This window comes from Sus scrofa, chromosome 5 (assembly GCF_054392235.1).
Source record: "Sus scrofa isolate SSC_HxYL_T2T_F1_AM1 chromosome 5, Sscrofa_HxYL_maternal_Yorkshire_Landrace_v2.0, whole genome shotgun sequence".
Classification (NCBI taxonomy): domain Eukaryota; kingdom Metazoa; phylum Chordata; class Mammalia; order Artiodactyla; family Suidae; genus Sus; species Sus scrofa.
This window is the reverse complement of record NC_139387.1, coordinates 16087830-16102297: the sequence shown is the minus strand read 5'-3', so window position 1 is coordinate 16102297 and position 14468 is coordinate 16087830. Positions and strand designations below refer to the sequence as shown.

General features: G+C 50.3%; 2 protein-coding genes across 9 annotated transcripts in view; both read right to left on the bottom strand.

Annotated features, from left to right (window-relative positions):
- The window catches only part of NUAK1 (NUAK family kinase 1), a 148783-nt gene extending 143130 nt beyond the window's left edge, over positions 1-5653 (bottom strand). For 2 of the 8 annotated variants that reach the window (XM_084955475.1, XM_084955481.1), the window contains exons 1-2: positions 4442-4661; positions 1974-2032 (exon numbers count right to left, since the gene is read on the bottom strand). The gene's annotated coding sequence lies outside the window, so the exon portion shown is untranslated. Of the gene's footprint in view, positions 1-1973; positions 2033-4441 lie in introns of those variants that run through there. The other 6 variants (XM_084955476.1, XM_084955474.1, XM_013988236.3 and 3 more) reach the window with 6 other exon arrangements.
- Positions 3951-14011, bottom strand: CKAP4 (cytoskeleton associated protein 4). The gene is given in 2 exon segments (NM_001244631.1): positions 3951-6429; positions 13366-14011. Coding segments are annotated over 2 exon segments (1779 nt in total). The 5' UTR covers positions 13822-14011; the 3' UTR covers positions 3951-5106.
- Between the last annotated feature and the right edge of the window lie 457 nt (positions 14012-14468).

Below are 14468 nucleotides of genomic sequence, written 5' to 3'. Positions count from 1 at the left end.
ACACTTCCACCACTCCTTCCTCCTTTTTCCTCTGAGTCACTGACCAGCAAGATGGAGACCTCAAAATGTGTTGTCCAGTTCAAAACACCTTTTGCACTCAAACAGATGCTATTTATTGAACACTTAGTATGTGCCACATTTTTTTTTTTTTTTTTTAGTATGTGACAGGGGCGAGATTTATCAAATTAGAAGATTTATCAAATTTACGGCCTTGTGTAAATATACTAAGAACAACTGTACAGTTTAATTGGGTAGATTTTACAGTATATAAAGTATATCTCAATAAAGCTGGGCTCTTTTTTTTTAAGGAATACCAGGTCTTATATGGTACAACTCCATCTATGTAAAAATCAAAAATAGGCACAAATAACTGACAGTGATGGCAGTCAGAAGAGTGGTTACCTTGGGAGGTTACTGGCTAAGGGGGCATAGGAAGCCACGGGGGTGCTAGAAATGCTCTGTATCTTGATCTGGTGTGATGTAATCTTAGTACGTGGTGTATCATGTGCAGAAATTCTTTCAGCTGTGTACTTAAGATGTGTATGCCTTAAAGCGCACAAATTACACTTCAATAAAAAGTAAACCCCAAAAGTACTAGTTTTTGTTTGTCTTTTTAGGGCCGCAACTGCAGCATATGGAATTTCCCAGGTTAGGGATCAAATGGGAGCTGCAGCTACCAGCCACAGCCACACCAAATCCAAGCCACACCTGTGACCTACACCACAGCTCACTGCAATGTCAGATCCTTAATCCACTGAGGGCTTGAACCCTCATCCTCATAGATACCAGTTGGGTTCCGTTACTGCTTGTACCCCACGGGACCTGCAGTACCAGGTATTTTTAAGTGAAGAAAAGAAACCAGTTCTAGAGTAATTCATAGCACAGGTTTTTAACTGGGATTTTCTCCCGTAGCCAAAGGAAAGATACCGAAGGATTTAGTGGGGAAAGGACACAGGGAATTCCCTAAACAAGAGCTGGGCTAAGGATAGGGAGGCCAATCAGGGCTGTTCCTGCCCCTCAGGACACTAACTGCACTTTGTACATTTAGCTCCGTTTCTCCACATCTATTGCTGCTCTCCTGCCAGCTAGACTGTGGGCTTCATGAAGGCAGGAACCACATCTATCTTGATCTCTGTCATCTGCTCCTTGTCCAGCAGAGTGGAGCTCTCCAACTGCTGCTGCATGAAAACTGAGCATACCAACTGTGGTTCTGTGTTAACAGGCAGGGGGGGTGAGGTGAGGGGCTGCTGCTGGAATCCAGGCAGCATCTGGTGATGGAGTGAAGGCTGGAAGAAGTGGAATGGGGGTGGCTGTGCCTGGGCTTCAACCTGAGTGGGTATGGAGGGACAGGAAAAGGGAGAGGTAGAGAGACAGGGGTGATTCTCAAGCAATGAGAATCTGGCTCAAGCAAGGAGGGAGCAGTGCTTCCACTTACTCCACGGGAAAAGGTCTTCAGTTCTGAATGATGCAAGATGTCCAGTGAGGTGGGGGGTGGGGGTAGCACAGGGAGGGAGGTTGTCCAGATGTTACTAGAAAAACAGATCGGTAGCTCAGAATCATGCTTTGAGGAAGGCATTAAGGTGATTTCAAAATATTGCACCACTGGCAAAGCATGGGTGCCCATCCATCAGAATGAATGCTGGCCACGGGGCTAGAGTCAGGTCCTGGAGGCCCCACTAGGCCAGGGTTTTAGCCTATTAGTTGCTAGACTGTAAGGTGGTTAGTGGTCCCAAGGAGGGCACTCAGGGGCCTCAAGGCCGCAGCTCTTCATGGAACAGCAAAGAAGTATTTCAATCTTCTGCCCATTGGTGTGGCTGCACATGGATGAGCCCTGGAGCTCTTACTATGTGCCAAGCGCTGTGTTAAGCTAAACCCTCTCTACCCATGACTTCATTCAACCGTTACAAGCATCCTGTGAGGTATCACCATCACCATTCTAAGTGACACGGGAAGTGGTGAAGCAGTCTCCTTACCAGCTGCCAGTCTTGCCCGGAGAATGTCACTGCAGACTATGATCCTGGTGCTTGATCACCTGCAGTTTAATCAATAGCTTCAATAACTTGTGCCTATCCCCTGTACAAAGGGTGGGGCAACCTCATGTTTCCTTCGGGCTCCCATTACTCGTGAACACATCCCAAGAGACTGCCCACAAGCTTTTGCAAACCTATTCTAACCACTGCAGTCCAACCCCGACAGAACTGGCCACTCCCTCCTCTGTGACCATTATGCCCACAGCACCCAGAATTCCCTGTAACATCTACCAGCTTACATGACTCACCCCGACTCGGCTACAAACTCTTTGAGGACAAGGATCCTGTCAAATGGGCATCTTGAATTCACCAATACTTAGCAAAATGTCTGGCTATGGGCGCAATAAATATCTGGTGAATGAATGAGTGAGCAGACACAAGAACAAGATTGAATTGTGATTGTTATTTGGGTTAAGATCTACCTCATAATGCATTCCTTTTATGTTCGCCACTTCAATTTATATCTAATTATTTCTCTGTCCCTTGTAGATGTTTTCAACTATTAACACTAAGTGAGAATACTTTAAACCACTCCACAGTCTGAGATTAGAGACTGCAGAAATGGGGCTAAAAGGAAGAGCAAGAACATGACCTGACAAGGAACCAGAACTTACTCTGCTCCACACATGGGTGTTTATGCTGCTCAGCACACTCTCCAAGAGGGCAAAATGAGTTATTAAAATATACATATCAATTCTTTGACTTTAAAATAAAAATACAAATGATTTCTAACACCTATAAAGGGCCCATCCTGATTTGCAAACTGCCTTGGGAAAAAGAGCGTTGTGAAGCCTCAGGGATGCAGGATGACTGACAGTTCAGAGATGAGGGGGCCTCTGGCCAGAAGGGGGCATGAAGCTCCAGGTGCACTCAGCTCTTGGCTTCCCTCTACTTCCTGGGTGGGAGAGAAAAGAGCTCTTGCAGCCTTTGGCTCTGAAACCAGGGTCGCAGGTGCCACACAGGTCACTGTGGCCCTTCACATGCGCTGGTGGGCAGCAAAGGATGCTGTCACAGTTAAGGGTAGGACTGGGTTCAAGCCTCAGCCCTGCCAATTCCTAGCTAATTAACATACATGATGCTTCTCAGCCTGCTGCCCTTCTGGAAAATGCAGAATGATACTGCCTACCTCCAGGGACTATTAAGAGGAATGAACAGAGGCTTATAAAGTGCAAAGCACCATGCCAGACACACAGGGACTCAATTCAATAAATAGTATTGCTTATTATTAAGTGGCAGGTGAATGGCAACCTGAAAAGGAAACATGCCTAGGTTTGCACAGGGACCAAAGGTCACCAAGGTGTCCAAGACAGTGGTTCTCAAACCTGGCTGTGCATTAGTATCAGCTAAGGATACTTTATTTATTTATTACTCTTTTTATTTTAGGCCCACACCCACGGCATATGGAGGTTCCCAGGCTAGGGGTCTAATCGGAGCTGTAGCTGCGACCTACACCACAGCTCATGGCAACACCAGATCCTTAACCCCCTGAGTGAGGCCAGGAATCAAACCTGCATTCTTACGGATGCTAATAAGATTCGTTTCCACTGAGCCACCATGGGAACTCCCTAAGGAGACTTTAAAATGCTAGTACCAGACCTCTTTACAACGACTGAATCTGAATCCATGGATTTTTAAAAGCCCCTAGAAGATTCTTTCTAATAGGTAGCCAGGGTAAAGACCCTCTGCTATAGCTAAGAGTTGGAGTCAAGCAATGACCTCTAAACAAGTCAGCTAATAATCAATCAAAACTATGTCCACAGGCCTAAGAAGAAGGTCATCTTGTTTCCAGAACTGAAAAAAAAAAAAAAAAAAATCTTAAAACTGAAAACTTGTCCATCTTTCTAATCCTGAATATTGTGCCTTAATAAAATGTATCATTAAAAGCTACTAAATTCTCAGAAGGCAACCACTCTGAAAAAGTCATAACAAAGCTCAAGTGTTTATTAAGAATTAAAAATACTGTAAATAAGCCATACAGTTCATTTCACAGTAAACTAAACAAACCTTTTTTTTTTCATTTTTCATTTTTTTCTTTTTTCTTTTTTAAAGGGCAAGACAGCCATTAAAGAACAGTACAGCTCAAAATGAAACAGCAAACAGCTACAGAAAATGCACACGTTCCTCACAGACGGATGGGGTCTGCTCTAATGGCAAACCTCTTCATGGACATCATGGCAAAAAGAAAGCCGTAGCCTCCACTCCCCAGGGAGGCAGCCCGTGCCTTTAGGAGCAGCCCTCCTAATATATTTCCTGAAAGAATCCAAGGGCTCCCCCTTCCAGGGATTCTAAACCCCTATTCTAATCGAATTATTTGGGGACCCTCCCAAGAGGTGACACAGGTCAGCCACAGGGGACTCTGTGGGGGGTTGTGCCTTCGCATTCAGAACCGTTTGGATTCTTTGCATAGTTACCTTTGAGATCTCGAGATGATTCAGGAATGGAAAAGACACCCACACCACAGGAGGCAACCGGCAAGCAGCTGATTCTTTTCAACTAAAAACGGAGGGGCTTGTCCCGCTCCCAATCCAGAGCTGACATTTGAGTTGTTACCAGTTTAAAATGGAAGACAGGAAGTGAGTGACATCTCATGAAAACTTCGGCCAAAAGTATTAAAAAAAAAAAAAAAAAAAAGAATTTTCCTCAAAGACGTTTAGAAAAAAAAAAAAGTACCTCCTCCCCCCATTTTTTTTTTTTTTTTAAACTTGAAATCTGCCGGCCAGGCAGGGTTTTTGAGGTTAATCTGCTTCTGTTAATCCTCGGTTGCAGCCACTACAGTTCCTCCCCAACACTAGAGAGGCACATTCCTTCTAGAAGTCACCTCAGATGAACAGGGGCCGGGCCCTTCAGGAAACCCACCCAAAGCAGAAGCAGAAAACTTGCGCAACCAATGGCGCGTGGTAACAATCGTAAATAAATTAACCGGGCACAAAAACACAGAAGGCCCGGGGGTCCCGGCGGTGTGGCCGGCTCTTCCGGAGGGACCAGGCCGTGGGGGGAGGGGCGCGGGAGCGAACGACACATTTTTTTGGTCATGAGAACCTGGACTCGCCATCCGCGCCCTGCACACGCAATCCATTTAGACTTTCTCGTGAATCTTTTCCACTTTCACAAACAACCTATCCAGGTCATTCCTCAGGTCCTCTAGCAAGCCCTTGGCCGATTCCAAGTTGTTCTCGTTGGTCTCGATCTTCACTGAGTACGCGACCAAACTGTCCACGGCAGTCCTGAGCATTTTCAAGTCCGACTCCACCTGGCCCACCGAGGCTCTGAGGTTGTCGAGAGAGGAGAGTCTGTCCAGCAGGTCCTGTGGGGGCGCGGCGGTGGCGGCGTCCCGGTCAAGCAGCGTGCGGACCTGCTCCTGCACCTTCTGTAGCGCCTCCACTGCGCCGGGGAGCTCCGCCACGCGGCGCTTCAGCTCGTCCACGTCGCTGGACAGCGAGACCTGCGACTCGCCGAGGCCGCGCACCGCGCCCGCCAGGCCGCCGTCGGCTGCGTCGGGGGCGGGGCCCAGGCCGGCCAGGCGCTCCCGCAGCTCCGCCAGGCGCTGCGCATGCTCCGCGCTCTGCGCGCGCAGGGCCTCCAGGCTCTCGCTTTGGCGCGCCCAGGCCTCCTGCGCTGCCTGCACCCCGTCCTCCACGCTCTGCAGCCGCGAGTCCAAGCCCTGGCTCTCCTTCTGGAGCGTTTCAAAGGCCTCGGAGGGTCTAAAGACCCCGTCTTCTTCCGGCCGGAGAGCTGCGGCCTTCAGCTGGCCCAGCTCCTCCTCTAGTCTCTGGATCTCCTCCGGGAGGCGGGCGGCAGACTCCTCGGCCCGGAGGATCTTCTCCGTGAGGGCCTGCAGGGTCAGGTGTTCCGAATCGGCCGCCTCCTTGAACCTCTGCTGCTCCTGTTTGAGACTCACCAGCTCTTTGACCTCTGTGTAGACATCTGACTCCATGGTCTGAACGGTGCTTCTCAGGGCCTCAATGTCCTTCTCTTTGGACTTCACCGAGATTTGTATTTCCTTCACCACTTCCTTCAAGGCTTTCAAGTCCTGTTTGTACCCCTCTGAGTCTTCCAGAGAGGCGACCTTGGCCTTCACGTCATTTATTTCCTTCTGGCTCCTCTTCTGGACCTCGGTGAAGATGGCGATGTTGTCGTTGATGGACTTGGTGAGCTCGGTCAGCCTCTCCTCTACGGTGTTCTCCAGGGACGTGAAGTCCCGCTCCCGGGCATCCTTTACCACGTGGATCCCGTCGGAGAGGTCTTTGAGTATCTCATTCTGGAGTTTTTGTAGAACTTCACTGATGCGGTTGATCTCACTCTCCCCTTGCTTCACGGCTTTCTCTGTGAGATCTTGTTTATGCTGGGAGCTTCTCACGATGGACTCAAAAGTCCCAAAGGTGGCTTGCAGAGACTGTACCTGTAACCAAAATCCAGATGTTAACTGCCCAGAAGACCTGATGGGTTTTATGTGTTTGAACTATGTTGCTTTTCATCTGCCCAGCTGCCAGGTCCCTCCTCCTCCAGAAGAGCACCATAATTTTCCTTTGGAGACCCATTCTTGCACACAGCCCACATGGTTTGGGAGACCAACAGGAAGGCCCCCCTCCAAGGGCGCCACGGTTGGTCTGAAACTCAGCCTAACCAATCAGTGCTTTTCACCTACCCCCGACCCCCTCCTGGAGCCACAGTGATTAACTGGGTGGATGGCCATGTGGCCTAAGCCAGGCCTAAGTCAATTCCAGAACTTCTCTTATGGCATTCTCTTGTGGCACAGCAGATTAAGGACCTAGCATTGTCATTGCAGCAGCTTGGGTCACTGCTTTGGCAGTCCTTGGCCCAGGAACTTCCCTATGTGGCAGGCCAGCGCGGGGGGGGGGGGGGGGGGGGGGGGGACACTATTGGGAAAGAAAACCTCTTTCTACTGATTGCTATAGGATGAGGGAAGCTCAGAACAACTCAGACCAGTATGTAATCAACACCAGTCTGCAAATCAAGCTAGCACAGAGGGAAGCAGAACTAAGAAACAGCGAGATCAAGAGTTTCACAGGTTTTCGTAGGAAAAAAGCAGAGGCTCATAAGAGGCACAGGGCAGGGAGGCAAGAGAACAAGGTTCAGGTCTCTGGCACCACTTCTGGCTGTAGCCCTGAACATTTTGTCCTCACCTGAAAACAGGATCAATGGACCAGTGATCCCTTAGTATTTTCTGGTTTTGTGAACACATGATCCTGTCTGCCACTACACATTCATTCTAAATAAATTCTACCCTACACAGGGTCTGACCTGGGAACCACCCTGGGGAGCAGTTTAATGTACTGAGGCACTGAGAGTGTGATGATTAATGGCCTGGGCTTCACCCTGATGTGGTCCATGGTACCACTTAATATGCTTTCTTGCCAAAAAAGAAAAAACAAAGAATCTGAATCTATCAAGTCTCTAGATCTAACATACAAGAGAAAACTATGCCATAAGGATACAATCAGCCAAATCCACATGTGGAAATTTCTACTGGACAAATAATCAGGATCTTTAACAATTAAATGGCATATGTAAATTATTACAGTTTAAAAGAAACTTAAAGAGATTTATCAGTCATTGTAATATGTGGACTTATACGGATCCTGATTCAAACCAAGTGTAAAAGATATTTTTTGAGAGTTGGAGAAATCTGATTTTGGACTAGGTATTAGATGATAATCAAGAATTACTATATTAACTTGGTTAGGTATAATATACTGCACTTTGCCAAAACAAACAAGGAAAGGGAAAAAAAGGAAAGGAATTCTTTGTTAGAAATAAATCCCAAAATACTCTGGGTAAACTGTGTCAATCAAAATTTAGATACTGGTTCACTATCCACCTCATCTGCCAGGCAACAGGGGCCCTTCAGAGGGCCTAAGAATTGAGTGCCAACGCTTTTCTGAAGTCCTGCACCCACGTGTGCCCACTGAATCTTCCGGGAAAAGACAGGACAGTTCCTCTGCCCATGCTCCAGCCATTCAGCAGACCTGGATCATTTCCCAATACCAAAAGCATCTGAGAACAAGAGAACCAGGGGTGCACCCAACAAGGCAGTGGAGTAGAGTGCTTCAGAGTCATATAACTTGCCATCCAGCCCCCAAAGAGCAAAACAAAACAGGAAGAGGGAAGGGTAGTGATGAGATGAAATAAAACCAGCAAAATAGTTGATAATTATTGAAACTGAGATTCACTATATTGATCTCTTCTTTCGTGTATACTTTGGTAACATTTCCATGATAAAAAGTTAAAAAATAGGAGTTCCCCTTGTGGCTCAGCGATTAAGGAACCCAACCAGTATGCACAAGGATCCGGGTTCAATGCCTGGCCTCCCTCGGTGGGTTAAGGATCTGGTGTTGCCATGAGCTGTGATGTAGGTCACAGATGCAGCTTGGATCCCATGTTGCTGTGGCCGTGGTGTAGGCCGGCAGCCACAGCTCTGATTCGACCCCTAGCCTGGGAACCTCCATGTGCCTCGGGTGCGGCCGTACAAAGACAAAAAAAAAAAAAAGGGTTAAATAATAAAATAGCATGGATTCTGGAACCAGGCCATGTGTGTTCAAATCCTAGCTTGGACACTTCCTAGCTATGTGATCTTGGGCAAATTATTTAGCCTATCTGTGCTTTGCTTTCCTCAGCCACAGGATGGAAACAAAAATAGTTCCTAACTCATAGGCTTGCCTTGTGAGGATTGAGTTAATATATGTAAAGTGCTTAAATTGTGCCTAACACATACTTAATGATCAATAAACAGTAACTATCACCTTCATTATCATTTAATCTTTCTTCTGCAGTAGCCCAGAAGTCTGGAGAGTCCTAGCCCACCCTTGGCCCAATGCCAAAGGGCAAACACACAAGAATGTGAACAGAACCCTGGGCTCTAGTCAGCCGCACAAATAACCAGCTCTTTGAGCACGTCACACTCAACGTTCCAAGTCCTATGCTCCTCATCTACTAACAAGCAGATTTCTAAAGTCCTTTCTGGCTTCTACTAGTCTGTGATTTTAAGACAAATTAAAATTGAGGTTCTCAAGGACTCCAGAATACACGACAGTTTCCCCTGCTCAACGAGATAGGATTTAACACATAAAGGACACTTTGAGAAGGTACTAGAGAGAGCTCACCTCTGAAATTAGGTTATTCAATCACAGAACCTGCCTATTCTAAGCACAGCATTTAGAACAGAGGTGGGAACAGGTACTCACAATACCTACAACATGGCAGATATTCCTTAGTGTTTTCTGAATTAGTCAAAGAATGGATTAATTTAGAGCAAGACCTGATGAAGACACAGCTGGTCCATTTCCCCCTGATCCTTGACTCACTCCTAATCTGAGCTGGTTCTCTACAAATTGCTAGGAAGGAGACTGGATCAGAAATTATGGATGGGACTTTCCACTGTGGCGCAACGGGTTAAGAATCTGACTACAGGGAGTTCCTGTTGTGGCACAGCAGAAACGAATCCGACTTGTACCCATGAGGATGTAGGCTCAATCCCTGGCCTTGCTCAGTGGGTTAGGGATCTGGCGTTGCCGTGAGCTGTGGTGTAGGTCGCAGATGTGGCTTGGATCCCGCGCTGCTGTGGCTGTGGTGTAAGCTGGCAGCTGTTACTCTGATTCAACCCCTAGCCTGGGAACCTCCATATGCCTTGGATGCAGCTCTGAAAAGCAACAACAACACAAACCCGACTACAGCGTCTCAGGTTGCTGTGGAGGTACAAGTTTGATTCCTGGCCCAGCACAGTGGGCTAAGGGATCCGGTGTTGTCAGAGCTGTGGCTCAGATTCAGTCCCTGGTCTGGGAGCTTCCAAATGCCTCGGGTGTGCCAAAAAGAGAGAGAAAGAGAAAGAAAGGGATCGAAGGAGGGAGAGAGGAAGGAATTATAGATGAAACCAAACAACCAACTCCCAACACAGAAAGCTGCACAGAAAACACAGAAAGTATTTCCCTGTGCTAGTGTTATGAGCTGTGCATCTTCACGTGCAAAGACCTCATTATAATCAATATGTAGTGGATGCATCTGTTTTCCCAACATATGTGGGATGCCCACTAAGTGGTGGACAAGAAGCCAGAGTAAAATAACACTAAGACAGTTTCCCTGTCCTCAAGGAGCTACAGCAGGGGGTGGAGGGAGAGAACAGTGGTGGCTGACATTCAACAGGACACTTGAGATATACCAGTAATTACAGGAAGAACTTCAGAGACATCATCTCCATCCACCCTGGTAATAATCAAATGAGTTGGTGGCTCCTGCTGATGCCCCTTTTACAAAGCAGGAGACTGGGAAGTGGTGGAGCTGAGCATCATAATCCCAGAATGCCTGACTTCAGAACCTGTGCTCTCAGCCTCCAGTGATACACTCTGGCAGAAGCGTGTTCAAAGTGCACTGACTGCCTGGAGGAGATGCTGCCTCAGCCTAAAGCCCCGACTCCCAGCCCAGAGTCAAGATGAGAAAACAAAGAAATACGACCAAAGGACTCACTCATCCACAAATAGCTCCTAGTCTTATTAAACTGTCCCTGCCAAGCCTAAGCCTACTCCTACAATCATTTTATGCCACCCTGGATCAGCTTTAGAGGGCCTAAAGCTGAACTGCCAGCATTTCCTGAAGCCCTGCATCCATTTGTGCCTGCTTAATCTTCAGGGTACCAACAGGCCAGCCTCTCAGCCCACTCAACAGACCTGGGCCATGCCCCAATATCCAGAGCATCTGAGAATAAGAGGAACCAGGAGGCCATACAAGAGGGCAGTGGAGCAGTGTACTTCAGAGTCAGCACTGCTCTGACTGCAACCCCAGCTCCACCACTGAGGGTCTGTGAGTGACCCTGAACAAGTAACATAACAGCTTCAGGCCCCTCTGTGAAACGGTGCTAATGCCTCAGAGGGTGGCTGAGACAGCCTGGCCCCGGCGAAGATTAATTATGAGTAATAATAATAAAAACTATGTCTCTCAAACCCCAGCCCCTACCAAGCCTCACATAGAGTTAAGGGGCTCAAATTCAGGTTATAAAGAGGACCCATCACTACTCATTCCTCAATGCAAACTAACATTTACTGGCCATCTGGAGGTGCAGAGAGAAGTGGCCACACACAGTGGCAAATCCGATGTGGCCAATGGCCACGTCCTGAGTTCCGAGTCAATGAAAGAAGCATTCATTGAGCCCCTAATAGGTACCAGGCAAGGCCTGGGAAAGACAGCACAATGAACAGGTGGGTGGTTAAGAGTGTCCTAGGAGTTAACTCCAGTTTGAATAGCCCTACCACTTGCTAGCTGTGTAACCATGAAAAGTTTACTTAGCCTCTCGTGCTCACTTTCCTCGTCTGTGAAAAGGGGATCAAAACAGTATTTACCTGGCAGGGTTGTGGGAATCAAAAGAGATGAGTGCATAATAAATATGAGGCATCAGCTCGATGACACGATTCAATATTAGCTTGATTACATTACTAAATGAAAGGTCACTGTTTCAATGGTTTACAGCCAGGTGGATTCCTAAAAATCTGGGCAGAGCGCTCCCCTTACTGTGGAGACGGGAAAAGGGAGCCCCCAAAAGGAAAGGAATCTGTACAAGGCTGTTGATGGAGATGGGGTGGGAACCAGAACGGAGAAGGGAGGGGAGGGAGGAAGCAGAGAGAGTAAAGCCCAGTTTCTTCCACCTGGATTCAAGACCTCCACCACCTAGGCCTCGACTTCACCTGCCCCTCTCACTGCTCCCTAAATGTTACTCTGCTCCAGGCAGGGGGACCACCTGCTGTCCCCAAACAAGCCTGTGTGTTCTTCATTCCTTCTGTCAACAGTGAACCATCTCTGTCTAGATCTAGACTGGCATGGCCCTGACCGCCAGGATACAGGTCTGGGCAAACTCCACATTCCATCTTCTGCACTCGCACAGTGGTTTCCCTTAACTGAAACCTACCTGTGGGCTGCTCCACAAGCAGGATTTGTCTTTTGCACCTTGGGAGCCTCCACAGGGCCTACACGGAGCCACACTATCAGACTTCACCAAATATTATGATTGATTGGTGAGTGGGTGGATCAAAGAGAGGAAACTGAGAGGCTAGTGATTATACTCCAGCAGTCTGTTTTTTAAGAATGATTTGACATTCAAGATAGGCGAAGCAGCACTGTCTACTTTATTCCCTTCAAAAAGTCACCTCCCTTGGCCTGCAGCATGGAGCAAGATGACTCACTCCAGTTGCTCTGCCAGTCTTAAGAGGAAATTCCTAGTCTTGCATACTCCACACAAGTCGATAGAAACTTGGCAGGGCAGGCAGCATGCTGGGAAAAGGAGGCAGCAGTTCCGGGCTCAGAAGTGGTGGCGGGATTTTTTGTTTCGATCGTGCAACCAACTTTCATTGAGCAATGGCATCAGTGGAGGATGGAGGAGGAGGAATGAGACTGAGGGAGCTGCCCTTGGTGTAGAGAAAAGACAGAAAGGGGGGAACCTATGCAACTTTGTGTTGAAATTGGGTCCATCCACACCTGAAATAGGCCCCTGTGTACACTGAACCGAAAGGGCCAAGACACTGTCATGCAGTCTGCCTATCTGCTGGGGTCTTTATCGATTCACTAAATCTCCAGACCTCAATTTTCTGGTCTGGAAAATGGAGTCAAAACTGCCAGTTCTACCTCCCTCCCAAGGTTGCTACAAAGATTAGGTCATAAATGAGTAAGCCCTCTAAACACCATATAAATGTACCCCGTGGTGTTATTCACCAGTGTGACCTAGTCTTTTTGGCCTTGCCTTTCCTCTAAAGCTGAAATATGCTCTTCCAAGGCTCAAATAGGTACATTGGTCCAATAAAGGGCAAGGGACCTAAAGATATAAAATATTCCATTACAACTACACAAATGAGTAATCGAGTAAGATTACTAGCTTCTCCTTCTCCGGGCTCCAGGTCTATTAAAAACTGGCTCAGATGTCGCCCACCTGGCGAGCAGAGGCACGGCCTTGCCGGAGGCTTCCAGGGATGCACTGGCTTCCCTTCCAACCACCTCTTTAGACAACTCTGCCCATTCAGTGGTTCCTAATCCAAAAAGAATGGTCTCCCCAGAGGCCGCCGGCTTCCTTACAGGTCACCGCTAATGTCCTGTGACAGGCCCTTGGCCCACCCTCCGGGACTGGCCTGACCATCCTCGAAGCGGTCCATCCCTCGGGGCCGATTCCTCAGCGGCCATTAACAAAGAGGGTCTGGGGACCGCCTCGGAACTAGGGGGCCGGGGAGGGGGCCTCTCAGGTCTCTGGCGAAGGACACCAGGCCTGGGCCGGCAAGGGGCCCGGCTGTGGCTGCGGGGGCCGCAGACTAGCGGACAGGGGTTGAGGGGACCCGGGAGCACCCACCTTCTGCTCGACGCCCTGCAAGCCCTGACCCAGCTCCTCCCTCTGCCGGGAGAAGTCCTGGTGGCTGCGCCGGACCTGCTGGACCTCCTCCAGGACGTGGTGGACACACCAGCCCGAGAAGGCGGCCGCTGCCACCAGCGCGAGGTAGAAGAGAAAGTTGAGCGCCCGGCCGAGCCTGCGCGAGCAGGACGCCGAGGACGAGGCGGCAGCAGCTGCGGCGGCGGCGGCAGCGGAGGAGGACTTGCCGCCGCGGTGGCCGCCCCTACCGTGCGCCTGGTTCTGCGGATGCTGCGGCGGGTGCTGCTGCGGGTGCGGCGCGGGCGGCGCCGGCTGCTGCGGCGCCGGCGGCGGCTTCTTCGCCACGTCATCTGCGCCGCCCGACGGGTGGGCGCCCTTCTCCGAGGGGCTCGCGGCGCCGTGGCCGCCCTTGGAGCCCCTTTGTTTGGCCGAGGGCATGGCGGGCGCGGCGGCGGGTGAGGCCGCGGGCTACGAGGCGAGCGAGCGGGGCGCGCGGCCCGGGAAACTTCCTCGGGCTCCCCCGGGGCTGGGCGAGCGGCACGCGGGCGCTGCTGGCGTCGGAGCGGCCGCGAGAGAGAGCGAGAGAGAGAGCGAGAGAGCGAGAGCGGGCGGGCGGGCGAGGAAAGAGGCCGGGCGAGGGAGGAAGGAGGAGGGGGCCTGCCTCCGCCGCCGCCGCTGCCGCCGCGGCGCCGACCCCGCCTCCCGGGAAGGGAGGCCGGCAGAGCCGAGCGGGGAGCGCCTGCCACGCACGCGGGGGCCGGCGGGCGGCCCCTCCCCCTGCCGCCACGACCCCAAAGAGGGAGGGCCGAGCCCGGGGCGGCCCAGCGGGGTCCACGCGGGCTACGACAGGGCAGGGGGGAGAGGGGCGGCCGAGGGAAAGGTGGCGGCCCAGCCGGGGATGCGGGAGCCGGGGTGGGATGGGGGACAACCGAAGGGCGAGGGGCGGCCCAGCGGGGTCTGTGGGGTCCAGGGGTCGGGGGGTCGGCAGAAGGGAAGGTGGTGGCCTAGTGGGGTTTTCTGGGGCCCGGGAGAGTGGGGTGGAGGGGCTGAGGATGGTGTCCCAGTCGGGTCAACGGAGGTCGGAG